This window comes from Hyla sarda, chromosome 5 (genome assembly GCF_029499605.1).
Source record: "Hyla sarda isolate aHylSar1 chromosome 5, aHylSar1.hap1, whole genome shotgun sequence".
In the NCBI taxonomy this organism is placed as follows: domain Eukaryota; kingdom Metazoa; phylum Chordata; class Amphibia; order Anura; family Hylidae; genus Hyla; species Hyla sarda.
The window spans coordinates 345,878,293-345,893,999 of record NC_079193.1 but is presented as its reverse complement, the minus strand read 5'-3'; the positions used below and the strand labels follow the sequence as shown (position 1 = coordinate 345,893,999).

At 48.4% G+C, this 15,707-nt stretch overlaps 1 protein-coding gene and 1 long non-coding RNA gene across 3 annotated transcripts in view; one reads left to right on the top strand and one right to left on the bottom strand.

Moving 5' to 3' along the window:
- Positions 1-15,707, bottom strand: part of LOC130274357 (fibrocystin-L-like) — a 352,807-nt gene that overhangs the window by 51,005 nt on the left and 286,095 nt on the right. The window contains exons 61-63 of the mRNA XM_056522609.1: positions 2,674-2,844; positions 1,634-1,737; positions 1,324-1,450 (exon numbers count right to left, since the gene is read on the bottom strand). Of these exons, the coding sequence (XP_056378584.1) occupies positions 1,324-1,450; positions 1,634-1,737; positions 2,674-2,844 (402 nt within the window). The remainder of the gene's footprint in view (positions 1-1,323; positions 1,451-1,633; positions 1,738-2,673; positions 2,845-15,707) is intronic.
- Positions 1-15,707, top strand: part of LOC130274358 (uncharacterized) — a 195,789-nt gene that overhangs the window by 57,482 nt on the left and 122,600 nt on the right. The window lies entirely within an intron of this gene.

Below are 15,707 nucleotides of genomic sequence, written 5' to 3'. Positions count from 1 at the left end.
TATATAGCATTGTGGCTGATCTACATCATAATGGGAATAGGTGTCTAACCTGCCCTTGTATCAGTAATCAGTAAGTGTGGCCTTTTTTGTGTCCTTTTTTAAAATGATTTTTGTCCCATTTTTCTGTGATTTTTTTTTTTCTATAATGTTAGTTTAGGGACTCGCAAGAGACTGAGGACCCTTGACGTGGGTTGCGAGCTTGCATATTTTGGCCCAAATATTAACTAATACCTAATGTGTATTGGCCTAGTACTGCTGGGGAGCCCAGGGTATCAGTGTGTTGTGGGGAGCACATAAAAGATGCTGGGCAGCCTGCCTGATCGAATAGTATGGGCGTCACTAATAGGTTGTAAGCCAGCATGGTGCACTACACGCTATCATGTAACTTGCACCCTATGTATGCCTTATCTGAATGCAACTATAATACTAAGCAACTACTCCCCTCATTAAAATAGATGTGTGAGTGGTTGTTCATCAGTATTTTGCACCCGTGCAACCTCCCCTTATATAGCTTTTTGGCTGATCTGCATCACAATGGGCATATGAGTCTAACCTGCCCTTGTATCAGTAAGTGTGGCCTATTTTTTTGTGATTTTTTAAGTGATTTTTTCCCCCCAATTTTAGGCCATTTACTGTGCAACATAAATGTAATGTTAAAGGAATTTAGTGTCATTCATAATATAGTGTCTGTACCTGTGTGTGACAGCTGTCTTGCAATTCTTATGTGATTTTTGCCCCAATATTTATTTTTAACAGTATACAAAATTACCCAGGTCTTGAGTTTTCCCAGGTTGCAGTGTGTCGAGACATGACCTCACTAGTCAGTTGTGCAAAGGGAGCCTGTCCTGCTTCAATGGGTGAAGCGACTGCTGGGTGGGAGAGAGATCCTTTTGCAACAGCTGTAGGCAGCCTGATTAGAAAACACTGATATTTTGAATGGATGCAGCTCATTTGTGCTGCAATGGGTGGGGTGGCTGATGTGTGAGAGGGAGGAATGTAACTTCACACTTACAAGCACTAGGGGATGTGTAGTTTAAGAGACCCAACTCCATCAGGAAATACCCAGCCTGGCAGGTATGTACTCAAATCACCTGGTGGATAACCCTTTAAAGGTCCTGCATCAGCTTTGATATTAGGTGGTGAGAACTTGTAAAGGACTCTCTTACATAGTCACTGCTTAACAATGGTCATGAAAAAAGGGTGGGAAAGGAAAATTATTCTCCTGGTTGGCATTACCCAGTGTCATAAGGGAGCCCCATTTTGATGCATGCTATGTGGTCCTTTTTTCTTTATGTATACAGTACCGCTATGCATATGGTTTACCTTCTCCTACAGTGAAGTAAATAACATTGTCATCAATGTCGAGTCCATTCGTGTAAAACACACCGATAGCTGGGGAAAATCCATTGTGGAAGGCACATCCTCTAACATAGGATTCGTTTGTTGAAATCTTTAAATGACAAAATATATATTAGCTAGTTACAAGCTCTTAGTATGCTTTCAGATATAGTTTTAGGTAAGTTTGTTACTCCTTTTGGTGGATCAGCATTATTCAGCAGGGGGCGACTGTGAGCACAGCAAAAGGTTAGATAATAAAATAGAAGAAATTAAATATAAGTTCATGATAACTTACTTCTCCAAGATTAAGGAAAGCCAATGAGTACCGTGGGTCTGTGGGATCTCCATAACCTTCCTGCCCAGTGTAGGAAAATTCCACATTTTCAATTCTTGCACTGCCTTAAAAATATCACAATTCAATGCTTAGAAGGGATTGCTTTTAAAGTTGAGGAACCTTATTTGGTATGACATTTAAATCAAATTTTACAAACAAATTTGGATTCATTATAATCTGAACTAATCAAGATTTGTTTTGGATTTGTATCCTCTCTGCTCCTGTACAGTGTGACCTAGAGGTATGCATCAGATGGTCCCCTCAGTACACTTGGCTTGTACTGTACAGGTGCAGGAACTCTTGGTTTGACAGGAGTCCCTGCTCTTGTACTCAAAGTACATGGGCAATCACAGAGCACACATTCCTGGTTTGACCTGGCTTGTCCTGACTCTGTTTGCTTTGTCTGATTTTGTGCTATGCTCCTCTCTAGGTTTCAACTTTTTGGCTTGTTTAACCCCTTTTTGCTGATTTTATACTTAGTCTGCCAGTTTATCACTGACCCAGCCTAGCGGACTATCCTAACGCCCCTTCACTATGTCTATACACAAAGTCCTGGATCAGAGCACCAAAACTGGTATTCTGGTATTTGAATTAAGGCTGTTGTTTATTCAAATTCCCAAAGTAGTGCAAGCAGTAGATCAGCGTAGGGACTGTTGCCCAGTTGAGGCCACCATTTAGGATGGAGCGTACAGATAGGTAAGAACAGTGAGGGGGTGATTATTAGTGTGTACTCTCCCCTACTGCTGGGTGTAATAGATTCGGACCTGAAACAATTCTCAGGAATTTTGCTCATTTCTAGTTGCTTGAGATATGTATGGCCCTACAGTGTTTTGTAGTACAAAAATAGTGGAGGGAAAGTGATGACAACAATAAATCTATAGTTTCCAATGGGGTCAGTTGTGTTTCTTGTGGCATTAGTTGTTCTGCCAGATATCTCCCTGATCTAAATAGAAAAACATGTAATATTACAAAAAAAATTGCATTGATAAAATTTATAATACCTCGATATTCTGCTAAGTCTGTAAATGTGCTGACAAGAACTCGAGCTCCAAATGATTCACTGTACCAACCAGGGTAGTCCTCTCCAACGATCTTAATATTCCTAGTAAGTAAAGCAACATCAGCTGCCAGAGTGTAATTTAGGGTCCTGTCTGGAACTTGATAGGTGTTAGCTGGAATAATAATACAATTAGAAATATCAAAAATATACATAAATAACAAATAATGGCCCATATTCATCAATCAGCCTGAACCCCTAATTTTCAGTTTTTTCCTATAACAACTAATCACAGCTCAACTTTCACTTTACAAGAGCTTTTTAACATATGAAAGCTGAGCTGTGATTGGTTCTTGTGGGAAAAACCTGACAATAAGTATTTCAGGCTGATTGATAAATATGGGCAAATGTGTTTACTTTTTAAATCAATATTTACATTAGATACTACAGTGGTTCCTAAAGTTACAATAATAATTGATTCCAGGACGACCATTGCATGTTGAAACCATTGTATGTTGAGACCATAACTCAATGGAAACCTAGTAATTGATTCCGAAGCCACCAAAATGTCATCCAAAAATAGGAAAATGTGGGGATAAAACAAAAATAAGTATATAGCTAATATAGATAAAGCAAATCCTTATATATAAAAGTAAGAAAGAACTGCTGAAAGCTGCAAATTACTGTCTATATAGAGTACAGGAGCTTCTGTACAGTACACACAGTGTCCTAAAAAAGTAAAATGGAGCCGCCCTTACCTGGCGTCCAATGGAGCAGCTAGCCCTAGCACAGGTAAAGAGTAGTACAGAACATGTAATACCTCCCTGTACTGTAGCGGGCGCTATCAGTCAGGCAGTTAGTGCATATGCTTCAGTAATACAGGGGTTTTACCAATGTCCATTCTGACTGGTCAGTTCTTCCGCCCATTGACACGTTTTGCAGATCTGGACTGTCCGTAGCATTGTATGTTGAGTCTGGTTTTAAGTTACAATGGTCCAGAAAAGACCATTGTATGTTGAAACTATTGTATGTTGAGGCCATTGTAAGTTGAGGGATCACTGTATATATATATATATATTGTCACGATGCCGGCTGGCAGGTGGTGGATCCTCTGTGCCAGAGAGGGATTGGCGTGGACCGTGCTAGAGGATCGGTTCTAAGTCACTACTGGTTTTCACCAGAGCCCGCCGCAAAGCGGGATGGTCTTGCTGCGGCGGTAGTGACCAGGTCGTATCCCCTAGCAACGGCTCAACCTCTCTGGCTGCTGAAGATAGGCGCGGTACAAGGGAGTAGACAGAAGCAAGGTCGGACGTAGCAGAAGGTCGGGGCAGGCAGCAAGGATCGTAGTCAGGGGCAACGGCAGAAGGTCTGGAATCACAGGCAAGGAACACACAAGGAACGCTTTCACTGGCACTAGGGCAACAAGATCCGGCGAGGGAGTGAAGGGGAAGTGAGGTGATATAGGGAAGTGCACAGGTGTAAACACTAATTGGAACCACTGCACCAATCAGCGGTGCAGTGGCCCTTTAAATCGCAAAGACCCGGCGCGCGCGCGCCCTAGGGAGCGGGGCCGCGCGCGCCGGGACAGAACTGACGGGGAGCGAGTCAGGTACGGGAGCCGGGGTGCGCATCGCGAGCGGGCGCTACCCGCATCGCGAATCGCATCCCGGCCGGAGGTGGTAACGCAGCGCCCCGGGTCCGTGGAACCGACCGGGGCGCTGCAGTGAGGGAAGTGTAGCGAGCGCTCCGGGGAGGAGCGGGGACCCGGAGCGCTCGGCGTAACAGTACCCCCCCCCTTGGGTCTCCCCCTCTTCTTGGGGCCTGAGAACCTGAGGATCAGACTTTTGTCCAGGATATTGTCCTCAGGTTCCCAGGACCTCTCTTCTGGACCACAACCCTCCCAATCCACTAAAAAAAAAGTTTTTCCTCTGACTTTTTTAGAAGCCAAGATCTCTTTGACAGAGAAGATGTCCGAGGAGCCGGAAACAGGAGTGGGAGGAACAGATTTAGGAGAAAAACGGTTGAGGATGAGAGGTTTAAGAAGAGAGACGTGAAAGGCATTAGGGATACGAAGAGAAGGAGGAAGAAGAAGTTTGTAAGAGACAGGATTAATTTGACACAAAACTTTAAAAGGACCAAGATAGCGTGGTCCCAACTTATAGCTCGGGACACGGAAACGGACATATTTAGCGGAGAGCCATACCTTGTCTCCAGGGGAAAAAATGGGAGGAGCTCTTCTTTTCTTATCTGCGAATCTCTTCATGCGAGAAGAAGCCTGTAAGAGAGAATTTTGGGTCTCTTTCCATATGGTGGAAAGATCACGAGAAATTTCATCCACAGCGGGCAGACCAGAGGGCAAGGGGGTAGGGAGGGGGGGAAGAGGGTGACGGCCGTACACCACGAAAAACGGAGATTTGGAGGAAGATTCAGAGATTCTGAAATTATACGAGAATTCGGCCCAAGGTAGAAGATCTGCCCAGTCATCCTGGCGGGAGGAAACAAAATGTCGTAAATAGTCACCCAAGATCTGGTTAATTCTCTCTACTTGTCCATTGGATTGAGGATGGTATGCAGAAGAAAAATTTAATTTAATCTTGAGTTGTTTACAGAGAGCCCTCCAGAATTTAGACACAAATTGGACGCCTCTATCCGAGACGATCTGTGTAGGCAACCCGTGAAGACGAAAAATGTGTACAAAAAATTGTTTAGCCAACTGAGGCGCTGAAGGAAGACCAGGAAGAGGGATGAAATGTGCCATTTTGGAGAATCGATCAACGACCACCCAAATAACAGTGTTGCCATGGGATGGGGGTAAGTCAGTAATAAAATCCATACCAATCAGAGACCAAGGTTGTTCGGGGACAGGTAGAGGATGAAGAAAACCAGCGGGCTTCTGGCGAGGAGTCTTATCCCGGGCACAGATAGTGCAGGCTCGCACAAAGTCCACCACATCAGTCTCTAGAGTCGGCCACCAATAGAAGCGAGAGATGAGTTGCACAGATTTCTTAATGCCCGCATGACCTGCGAGATGGGAGGAGTGACCCCATTTGAGGATCCCAAGGCGTTGGCGTGGAGAAACAAAGGTCTTTCCTGGAGGAGTTTGCCTGATGGAGGCTGGAGAAGTGGAAATCAGGCAGTCAGGAGGAATGATGTGTTGAGGAGGGAGTTCAATTTCAGAGGCATCTGAGGAACGAGAGAGAGCATCGGCCCTAATGTTCTTATCAGCAGGCCGAAAGTGAATTTCAAAATTAAATCGGGCAAAGAACAGAGACCACCTGGCCTGACGAGGATTCAGCCGTTGGGCAGACTGGAGGTAGGAGAGGTTCTTGTGATCGGTGTAAATAATAACTGGAAATCTTGATCCCTCCAGCAGATGCCTCCATTCCTCAAGTGCTAATTTAATGGCTAGAAGCTCTCGATCCCCGATGGAGTAGTTCCTCTCCGCCGGAGAGAAGGTCCTGGAAAAAAAACCACAAGTAACAGCATGCCCGGAAGAGTTTTTTTGTAGAAGGACAGCTCCAGCTCCCACTGAGGAGGCATCAACCTCCAATAGGAAGGGTTTAGATGGGTCAGGTCTGGAGAGCACGGGAGCCGAAGAAAAGGCAGACTTGAGTCGTTTAAAGGCGTCTTCCGCTTGAGGAGGCCAAGACTTGGGATCGGCATTTTTTTTTGTTAAAGCCACAATAGGAGCCACAATGGTAGAAAAATGTGGAATAAATTGCCTGTAATAATTGGCGAACCCCAAAAAACGTTGGATGGCACGGAGTCCGGAGGGGCGTGGCCAATCTAAGACGGCAGAGAGTTTATCTGGGTCCATTTGTAGTCCCTGGCCAGAGACCAAGTATCCTAGAAAAGGAAGAGATTGGCATTCAAACAGACATTTCTCTATTTTGGCATAGAGTTGATTATCACGAAGTCTCTGAAGAACCATACGGACATGCTGGCGGTGTTCTTCAAGATTGGCAGAAAAAATCAGGATATCGTCCAGATATACAACAACACAGGAGTATAGGAGATCACGAAAAATTTCATTAACAAAGTCTTGGAAGACGGCAGGGGCGTTGCATAGACCAAAGGGCATGACCAGATACTCAAAGTGTCCATCTCTGGTGTTAAATGCCGTTTTCCATTCATCCCCCTCTCTGATGCGGATGAGATTATAAGCACCTCTTAAGTCCAGTTTGGTAAAAATATGGGCACCTTGGAGACGATCAAAGAGTTCAGAGATGAGGGGTAGGGGGTAGCGGTTCTTAACCGTGATTTTATTAAGACCGCGGTAGTCAATGCAAGGACGTAGAGAGCCATCTTTTTTGGACACAAAGAAAAATCCGGCTCCGGCAGGAGAGGAGGATTTACGGATAAAGCCCTTTTTTAAATTTTCTTGGACGTATTCAGACATGGCAAGAGTCTCTGGGACGGACAGAGGATAGATTCTGCCCCGGGGTGGAGTAGTGCCCGGGAGGAGGTCAATGGGACAATCATAAGGCCTGTGAGGAGGTAGAGTCTCAGCTTGTTTTTTGCAAAAAACGTCCGCAAAGTCCATATAGGCCTTAGGGAGACCGGTTACATGAGGAAGCACAGGGACACGGCAAGGTTTACTGGGAACCGGTTTTAAGCAGTCCTTGGAACAAGAGGGCCCCCAACTCTTGATCTCCCCAGTGGACCAATCCAGGATTGGGGAATGGAGTTGAAGCCAGGGAAGTCCAAGAAGGATTTCAGAAGTGCAATTGGGGAGGACCAACAGTTCAATCCTCTCGTGATGAGATCCGATGCGCATTAGAAGGGGCTCCGTGCGGAAACGTATAGTACAGTCCAATCTTTCATTGTTTACACAATTGATGTAGAGGGGTCTGGCGAGACTGGTCACCGGGATGTTGAACCTGTTGACGAGAGAGGCCAAGATAAAATTTCCTGCAGATCCAGAGTCCAAGAAGGCCACAGCAGAGAAGGAGAAGGCAGAGGCAGACATCCGCACAGGCACAGTAAGACGTGGAGAAGCAGAGTAGACATCAAGGACTGTCTCACCTTTGTGCGGAGTCAGCGGACGTCTTTCCAGGCGGGGAGGACGGATAGGACAATCCTTCAGGAAGTGTTCGGTACTAGCACAGTACAGGCAGAGATTCTCCATGCGGCGTCGTGTCCTCTCTTGGGGTGTCAGGCGAGACCGGTCGACCTGCATAGCCTCCACGGCGGGAGGCACAGGAACAGGTTGCAGGGGACCAGAGGAGAGAGGAGCCGGGGAGAAGAAACGCCTCGTGCGAACAGAGTCCATATCCTGGCGGAGCTCCTGACGCCGTTCGGAAAAACGCATGTCAATGCGAGTGGCAAGATGGATGAGTTCATGTAGGTTAGCAGGGATTTCTCGTGCGGCCAGAACATCTTTAATGTTGCTGGATAGGCCTTTTTTAAAGGTCGCGCAGAGTGCCTCATTATTCCAGGATAATTCTGAAGCAAGGGTACGGAACTGTACGGCATACTCGCCAACGGAAGAATTACCCTGGACCAGGTTCAACAGGGCAGTCTCAGCAGAAGAGGCTCGGGCAGGTTCCTCAAAGACACTTCGAATTTCCGAGAAGAAGGAGTGTACAGAGGCAGTGACGGGGTCATTGCGGTCCCAGAGCGGTGTGGCCCAAGCCAGGGCTTTTCCAGACAGCAGGCTGACTACGAAAGCCACCTTAGACCTTTCAGTGGGGAACTGGTCCGACATCATCTCCAAGTGTAATGAACATTGGGAAAGAAAGCCACGGCAAAACTTAGAGTCCCCATCAAATTTATCCGGCAAGGATAGTCGTATTCCAGAAGCGGCCACTCGCTGCGGAGGAGGTACAGGAGCTGGCGGAGGAGATGATTGCTGGAGCTGTGGTAGTAACTGTTGTAGCATAACAGTCAGTTGAGACAGCTGTTGGCCTTGTTGCGCAATCTGTTGTGACTGCTGGGCGACCACCGTGGTGAGGTCAGCGACAACTGGCAGAGGAACTTCAGCGGGATCCATGGCCGGATCTACTGTCACGATGCCGGCTGGCAGGTGGTGGATCCTCTGTGCCAGAGAGGGATTGGCGTGGACCGTGCTAGAGGATCGGTTCTAAGTCACTACTGGTTTTCACCAGAGCCCGCCGCAAAGCGGGATGGTCTTGCTGCGGCGGTAGTGACCAGGTCGTATCCCCTAGCAACGGCTCAACCTCTCTGGCTGCTGAAGATAGGCGCGGTACAAGGGAGTAGACAGAAGCAAGGTCGGACGTAGCAGAAGGTCGGGGCAGGCAGCAAGGATCGTAGTCAGGGGCAACGGCAGAAGGTCTGGAATCACAGGCAAGGAACACACAAGGAACGCTTTCACTGGCACTAGGGCAACAAGATCCGGCGAGGGAGTGAAGGGGAAGTGAGGTGATATAGGGAAGTGCACAGGTGTAAACACTAATTGGAACCACTGCACCAATCAGCGGTGCAGTGGCCCTTTAAATCGCAAAGACCCGGCGCGCGCGCGCCCTAGGGAGCGGGGCCGCGCGCGCCGGGACAGAACTGACGGGGAGCGAGTCAGGTACGGGAGCCGGGGTGCGCATCGCGAGCGGGCGCTACCCGCATCGCGAATCGCATCCCGGCCGGAGGTGGTAACGCAGCGCCCCGGGTCCGTGGAACCGACCGGGGCGCTGCAGTGAGGGAAGTGTAGCGAGCGCTCCGGGGAGGAGCGGGGACCCGGAGCGCTCGGCGTAACATATATATATATATATATATATATATATATATATATAGGGATGAGCGAATCGAATCTGACAAATCTGAATTTGTTAAAAATTTCAGGAAAAATTCAATTTGCAACGAATGTGCATATCGCAGCGATTCAATCGTGCAAATAGCTTCATTAAACTCCATTTAGTGCGATCCAGGCTCCAGGGCATCTAAAATGGCGGATCCACATGTGAAGACATGGGGCAAGGAATCCTGGGAAGACGGTAGGCAGGATGACCCATAATCACATGCAGCATGCAGCATGCAGCCTATCAGCAGCCAGCCACCCCTGTGATGTCACAGCCCTATATAATCAGCAGCCATCTTGCAACCAGTCACTTCAGCCTTTTATTGCAGAGAGAGAGAGAGAGGGACAGAGAGCAGTGTGTGTTGCACAGAAAAGCATTTTTACAGCAGTGATTAACCTCCCAGTCACATCAGCGTTCTATTGCACAGAGGGACAGAGAGCAGTGTGTTGCACAGAAAAGCTTTTTTACAACAGCGATTCATCTCAAGACCAAATCCAGCCTAGAAGTACTGATAGGGAAGGGAGTTAGAATGAGAGAGAGTGCAATTTTGAGTGTAGTACACAGTGACTGTGTGCTGCAGCACTGGTGTGTACAACAAATAAAAAGCTAATAGTAGCCAGCCAGTTAGGGTGAGCAGAGCACTAAAAGCATATTGTCCTCTATTAAGTGTAACCTGTGCGTACATCTTAGTGGTGTACTATTTTGTTCCTGTTAAAGTCTTAAGGGCCTAGATACTGTGAAAGCACAGGCAAAAGTACACACCTGCTGGTGTTGTAGACAAATACTGTTTTAAGCGTACTGGAGCGCATTGTCCTCCCCACATAATTGCATACCACATGTGTACATCTAAGTGATGTACTATTTTGTTTCTGTTAAACTCTTAAGTGCCTAGATACTGTGAAAGGCCAGCCAAAAGTACACACCTGCTGGTGTTGGAGACAGATACTGTTTTAAGTGTAGTGGAGCATATTGTACTTCCTTCATATACGCACTAAGTGTGTCAGGCAGAGAAGTACCAGGATGTGCACAGAGGAGTGGCAGAGGCCTAAATCTATCAGGCAGACTAGGGGCAATTGGTATTAGGAGCGAGTGGCCTGAGCTCCCAGTATCAGCTAGTGGTCGTGTTTCGACCAGCAATCTATCTGCCATCATCGATTAGTTAACACGGTCAACCACTTCATCACAAGTGACATCTAACACCCCCAGTCAACAGTCGGTGGGTTCCTCAGACACAACACTCAGTTGGCATGGCCCGGGAGCAGTCCCATTCCTCCCATTGCCTTTGTCCTATGCTGTGGGTTCAGCTTCACTATTTCGTAAGGACGATCTACTAGAAAACAGTCAGCAGCTACTGTCCAGCCAAGAAGGGGAGGAGACATCCGCCGCTTCCTCTGTTAGGCGGGCACGTAGTGATGAGGAGAGTGGCGTGGGAGGTGGTGTTGCAAGCATTCAGGCTCCTGAAGCAGACACTTTTGAGGAACCTGAGGAGAACATCAGTGACGTGCAGGCACAGCTCGATGATGATGAAGCCAATCGCACTTGGGAGCCGGGTACAGGAGAGGCTTCATCATCATAATCATCAGGAGAAGAGGGTTGTAGGTTGCCTGTGAGGCAGCAGCTGAGCCAGCAAGGTGGTAGCATGGTTAGCAGTCGGCATGGTGGCAGAAGTGGAAAATCTGGAGCCAAACATGCCTGGGATAGACCACCTGCTTCGGGGCAGCCTATCTTCCCGTGAGGTAGTGGAACAGGGGTTCATGGAGTCAAAGGTAGTAGTAGTCAATCAGTGTTGACTGTTGGTGGGAAAGTCAGCTACTCGGAGGTGTGGCAGTTTTTCATCAAGCGTCCGGAGTATGTTAACCTGGCCACATGCAAGATGTGTCGGCAGAAAATGAAGCATGGCCAGGGTCCCAATGTTAGCACTACGGCCCGGCTTCAACATATGCAGCATCACCATAAAGCGGCCTGGGGGAACCGCTCCCTCTTTCAGCCAGCCAAAGCTCCACCACCTCAGCTGAAGGGTGCTGTGTGTCATACCCATCTTCTGTCGCTCAAGAGGCTCCTGCTCCTCCTACTTCGAGTTAGTCGTTCCGCCAGCAATCCATCGGCGAAGCCATGTCCAAGACATAACAGTATGACGAGTTCTCCTTGCAGTTACTATGGCCCTCACAGCACTAAACACCCGCTCTGATGGCCCACTACTGGCCAGGCAGGACAGCTTTTCCAGGGCAAACTCTGCTAGTTGCGGCCACAAGTCAAGTTTGGCTGCCCAGAAGTCTAGCGGATCTTCAAGGTGTGTTGTCATGGTCATGTCAAGATATGCCACCACCTGCTGGTTCAGGTCCTGCTCCAGGTCTACCTGCTGCTGATGAGTTGTTTCACTGCTCCTGCCACCCCACATCTCCCCAGCAGCCATGGCAGTGGAAGGTGAGCGCAGAGGGCCCCCCGAGTCAGACCCGCGAGAGGACGGACGATGGGCATCGGCCAACTGACTTCGTAGGATGTCTCTGAAGTAGGTCAGTTTGTCCTCCCTTTCAGTGGGTATAAAAAAGCCCCCAATATTGTGCCGGTAGCGAGGGTCCAAAAAGGTGAAGACCCAGAAGTCATCCCGCTGCCGAATGGTGACAATTCGGCGATCACTACACAAGCAAGTGAGCATGCATTTTGCCATTTGTGCAAGTGACTTGGAGGGACTCCCTGCCTACATCTCCACTGCATACTGCCATGGTGTGTCTGGGTCCTCTATCTCACCTTCCTCATAACCCTCTAGCTCCCCTGGCTTCTCCTGCTCCTCCTCTCCTGTCAGATGACTAGAAAAGCTGCCCATCTCATGAAACCTAAACTGTGCTCCACTGTGCCCCTCCCCCTCCTGCTCCAGTTAAGCCCCCATAAGGCCCATGTGATCGCGAGATGTAGTCGCCACGTCTCCAGTGCCCTGACCAGCCATCATTTCCAAAATGTTGTAGTAAATTAAGCAGTGGAATGACGTTCCTCCCGTAATCCTGGCGACTGACTAATAATGAGGCTTCCTCATAGGGCCTGAGCAAACAGCAGGTGTCACGTATGAGCTGCCACTGGCTCACATTGAAGTTACACAGGGGAGTCCCCCTATCCACTTGGATAATCAAGATATCAGTGATGGCTTTTCTCTGTTCGTATAGTTGGTCCAACATATGGAGGGTGGCATTCCAATGCGCGGAAATGTCCCAAATCAGACTATGTTCGGGGATACCGTTCTGACGCTGCAGCTCAAAGAGGGTGTAATTTGCGGTTTACAAGTGGCTGAAGTGCATGCAAAGATTCCTTCCCATTGTTAGGATGTCTTGCAGATGGGGAAAACACTTCAGGAATTGCTTGACAACCAGATTGAACACGTGTGCCATGCAGAGCTCATGGCTCAGGCTTCCTTGTCACAGCGCAGACAAGACGTTCTTACCCTTGTCAGTCACCATGGTTCCCATTTCCAGTTTTCGTGGAGTAAGCCATGATTCAATTTCTTGATGAATGACTTTTAGAAGTTCCTCCTTTGTGTGAGTCCGTTCACCAAGGCAAACCATGTTAAGAACAGTGTGAAACCGCCATGCCCTGCACACATGGTATGCTGGAGGGGTACTGAGACCTGTCCGTGCAGTGGAGGCTGAGGACACGGTGTAGGATGAAGAGGTGGAGTCACACACTATCACAGGACCAAAGGCAAGTGTGTGGAGGTGGAAGCGGTGTGACCTGTCCAAGTTGCTGTTGTATCTGTGCAGAAACCACATTCACCCAGTGGGCTGTAAAGGACGTGTATTGTCCATGACTGTAGTTACAGCTTTACACATCTGCGCTGCCGTGCACTTTGGTACACACCGACAAGCTAAAGGACTGGCCCACCTTCTGTTCCACAAAATTGTGCAGGGCTGGTACTGTCTTCTTAGCAAAGAAATGACGGCTTGGGACTCTCCACCTCGGCTCCGCACAAGCCATCAGTTCTCTGAAAGGTGCAAAGTCCACCACTTGAAAAGGGAGGAACTGCAGCACCAGCAACTTGGACAGGAGCACATTCAGCTTCTGCACCGTTGGATAAGTAGGCGCATACATTTGTCTCTTGGACATGACTTCGCCGATGGATTGCTGGCGGAGTGACTAACTTTAAGTAGGAGGAGCAGGAGCATCTGGAGTGACAGAAGATGGGTATGACACACAGCTCCCTTCGGCTTAGGTGGTGGAGCCTTGGCTGGCTGAAACAGGGAGCGGCGTGCCACTGGGTGATGCAGCAGGCTGGACTAACACATTGGAGCCACGGTTCCCCCAGGCCGCTTTATGGTGATGCTGCATATGTTGACACAGGGCCGTGGTGCCAACATTGGGACCCTGGCCATGCTTCACCTTAAACCGACATATCTCCGGATGCTTGATGAAAAACTGCCACACCGCTGAGTAGCTGATTTTCCCACCAACAGTCCACACTGATTGACTGCTACTGCCGCCAACTCCAGGAAACCTTGTTCCACTACCTCCCGGGAAGGTAGGCTGTCGCGAAGCAGGTGGTCTACGCCAGGCCACGTTTGGCTCCAGACTTTCCACATCTGCCACCATGCTGACTGTTAACCATGCTACCACCTTGCTGGCTCAGCTGCTGCTTCACGGCTGCTGCTTCATGATGATGAAGCCCCTTCTGCACCCGGCTCCCAAGTGCAATCGGCTTCATCATCATCATCATCAAGTTGTCTGCATGTGACTGATGTTCCTCAACAGTGTCTGCTTCAGGAGCCTGAATGCTCGCAACACCACCTCTCGCAACACCACCTCCCATGCCACTCTCCTCATCACTACTTGCCCACCTAGCGGAGGAAGCGGCGGATGTCTCCCCCACTTCTTGGCTGGGCAGTAGCTGCTGACTATCCTCTATTAAATCGTTCTCACTAAATAGTGGAGCTAAACCCACAGCATAAGATACTTTTGTGGGGGAGGGAACAGCATAGAACTAAGGCAATGGGAGGACAGGGACTGCTCCCGGGCCATGCCAACTGAGGGTTGTGTCTGAGGAACCCACCAATTGTTGACTGGGAGTGTCAGATGTCACTTGTGATGAAGTGGATGACTGTGTTAACCAATCGATGACGGCAGATGGGTTGCTGGTCAAGACACGACCGCTAGCTGATACTGGGAGCTCAGGCCTTTCACTGCGACTGCTGATGCCACTCGCCCCTAGTCTGCTGCTACCTCTGCCTGATGAATTTAGGCCTCTGCCACTCCTCTGTGCACATCCTGGCACTTCTCTGCCTGACATACTTAGTGTGAATATGAGGGGAGTACAATACACTCCACTATGCTTAAAACAGTATTTGGCTGGCCTTTCACAGTAACTAGGCCCTAAAGACTTTAAAGGGAACAAAAGGGTACACCACTTAGATGTCCGTACGTGGTATGCACTTATTAGAGGAGTACAATGCGCTCCACTACCCTTAAAACAGTATTTGTGTACAACACCAGCAGGTGTGAGACTTTAAGAGAAACAAAATGGTACACCACTTAAATGTATGTATGTGGTATGCACTTATGAGGGGAGCACAATGCACTCCAGTATGCTTAAAACAGTATTTGTTTACAACACCAGCAGGTGTGAACTTTTGGCTGGCCTTTTACAGTAACTAGTCCCTTGATACTTAAACAGAAACAAAATGGTACACCACTTAGATGTACGCTTAATAGAGGACAATACGCTTTTAGTGCTCTGCTCACCCTAACTGGCTGGCTACTATTAGCTTTTTAGTTGTCCAGTGCTACAGTACACAGTCGCTGTTTGAAACACCCACAATTGCACTCTCTCAATCTCTCTCCCTTCCCTATCAGTGCTTCTAGGCTGGATTTGTGCTTGAGGTGAATCACTGCTGTAATACACCCACAATTGCACTCTCTCAATCTATCTCCCTTCTCTATCAGTGCCTCTAGGCTGGATTTGGGCTTGAGGTGAATTGCTTTTTCTCTCTGCAAAGGAACACTGAAGTGACTGGCTTCAAGATGGCTGCGGATTATATAGGGCTGTGACACAGGGGTGGCTGGCTGCTGATAGGCTGAATGCTGCATGTGATTCAGGGTCATCCCGCCTACCCGCCTTGCCACCTTCAGAGTTCCTTGCTCCATGTCTTAACATGTGGATCTGCCATTTTAGATGCCCTGGAGCCTGGACCACACTGAATGGAGTTTAATGAAGAGATTTGTGCGATATTTGAATTTCATTGCGAAGCAAATTTCTCGGGAAATTCATAACTAATTCGGATTCGTCAGATTCGATTCACTCATCCCT